A 1890-nucleotide genomic window follows, 5' to 3' on the forward strand; every position below is an offset into this window, starting at 1 on the left:
CTGGCAGGGCCGGCAGACACCAGCGTTCTCCATCCAGCAGCAGGCACCGTCTGCACAGACACGCTGTTCCCTTCAGAAAGGGAGAAGTAAAAATCAATGAACAGAATTAATTCTAATTAGTTCAAACCAGGACAGAGTTCCATTATGAATGCTGTGCAGAAGAAATCAAGAGGTTTATTGCTTCAGTAAAACATCCAGTGACCAGTCTCCGTAGGGCATCCTTGAGCTCCTGGTTCCTCAGGCTGTAGATGAGGGGATTCACTGCTGGAGGCACCACTGAGTACAGAACTGACATGACGAGGTCCAGCAATGGGAAAGAGATGGAGGGGGGCTTCAGGTAGGCAAAAAAAGAGGTGTTGAGAAAGAGGGAGACCACGGCCAGGTGAGGGAGGCACGTGGAGAAGGCTTTGTGTCGTCCCTGCTGCAAGGGGATCCTCAGCACAGAACGGAAGATCTGAACATAGGACACCACCATGAAAATAAAACACCCAAATGCTAAACAGACACCAAACACAATCAGCCCAACTTCCCTGAGGTAGGAATATGAGCAGGAGAGCTTGAGGATTTGAGGGATTTCACAGAAGAACTGTCCCATTCGTGTGTTCACTGCATTGCCCTGGCAGAGGGGCAGTGAAAATGTATTGACTGTGTGCAGGAGAGAATAGAAAAACCCACTGGCCCAGGCAGCTGCTGCCATGTGGACACAAGCTCTGGTGCCCAGGAGGGTCCCGTAGTGCAGGGGTTGGCAGATGGCCACGTAGCGGTCATAGGCCATGACAGTGAGGAGAAAATACTCTGCTGACATGAAGAAGACAAAAAAGTATAGCTGGGCCACACATCCTTTGTAGGAGATGGCCCTGTGGTCCCAAAAGGAGTTGCTCATGGACTTGGGGACAGTGGTGGAGATGGAGCCTAGGTCCAGAACAGAGAGGTTGAGGATGAAGAAGTACATGGGGGTGTGGAGGTGGTGGTGCCAGGCGATGGTGGTGATGATGAGGCCATTGCCCAGGAGGGCAGCCAGGTAGATGCCCAGGAAGAGCCAGAAGTGCAAGAGCTGCAGCTGCCGCGTGTCTGCAAATGCCAGGAGGAGGAACTGGCTGATGGAGCTGCCGTTGGACATTTATTCAGTTTCTTGTCATGAAAGTTCTGTCCTAAGAAGGAAAGCACAGGTTAAAAGTAATGCACCCTCCTCTGAGTAAAACAAATCCATTTTTAGATAGAAATCTCTGCCAGTGAAAATGCATTTCCTTTCTCTGTTTTCGTGCTGGCTGCGTGTGCTGTGAGGATTCATCTTTGCTCTGTGCAGGGGATACGTCGAGCTGGATCGTGACAGCTCTGACATCCACAAGGTATGTCAGGTGTAATTCACCTTCAACAGCAAATTTCAGTTTCTTCACTCCTGAATCTTGATAGTTTGGGGTGCAGAGGAGAGAATTCGTGTGTTCTAAAAGCAATTCAGTTTGTGCCTATTTTCCCCCATCACTTTTCATGACTGTTTTTTTAGGGGTAGAAATCCCCATTTTGATGTCTGAATATTCCAGGACAGGCAAAAGGGCTCCACTCTCTGTGACTCAGAGCAGATCCAGGAGAGCTGCAGTGTCCATCAGTCTCACTCCCATCTGCCCTGCTCTTCCCCTTGTGCTGCCTTGCAGAGGACTTCACAAAAAAATCACCCTTTAAAATAAGACAAAGAGCTGTACTCTGAGGAGAGCAGGGGATCTCTGTTTCAAAGGGCGGATCTCTGAAATCTATCCCAGCCCAGAGGTGCAGCGGTGATGGACAGAGTCCCCTTTCTGGGGGCAGCTCCAAGCGCAGCAGAATAGACCAAGCCAACACTTGGAATTCCTGCAGATGGGATGTTGTCCAGAGAGAGTCAGCTCCCTGCCCAGA

General features: G+C 50.2%; 1 protein-coding gene across 1 annotated transcript; it reads right to left on the reverse strand.

Annotated features, from left to right (window-relative positions):
* Positions 1 to 142: 142 nt before the first annotated feature.
* LOC104272997 (olfactory receptor 14A16-like) lies at positions 143 to 1120 on the reverse strand. The gene has a single exon (XM_009868166.1). The coding sequence runs from the start codon at positions 1118 to 1120 to the stop codon at positions 143 to 145; it is 978 nt and encodes a 325-aa protein (XP_009866468.1).
* Between the last annotated feature and the right edge of the window lie 770 nt (positions 1121 to 1890).

This window comes from Apaloderma vittatum, unplaced genomic scaffold, assembly GCF_000703405.1.
Source record: "Apaloderma vittatum isolate BGI_N311 unplaced genomic scaffold, ASM70340v1 scaffold1264, whole genome shotgun sequence".
Taxonomy (NCBI): Eukaryota; Metazoa; Chordata; class Aves; order Trogoniformes; family Trogonidae; genus Apaloderma; species Apaloderma vittatum.

Bases quoted from the DNA above. Each gene is read 5' to 3' on its own strand.
- LOC104272997 (XM_009868166.1), bottom strand. From the start codon at position 1,120: ATGTCCAACGGCAGCTCCATCAGCCAGTTCCTCCTCCTGGCATTTGCA.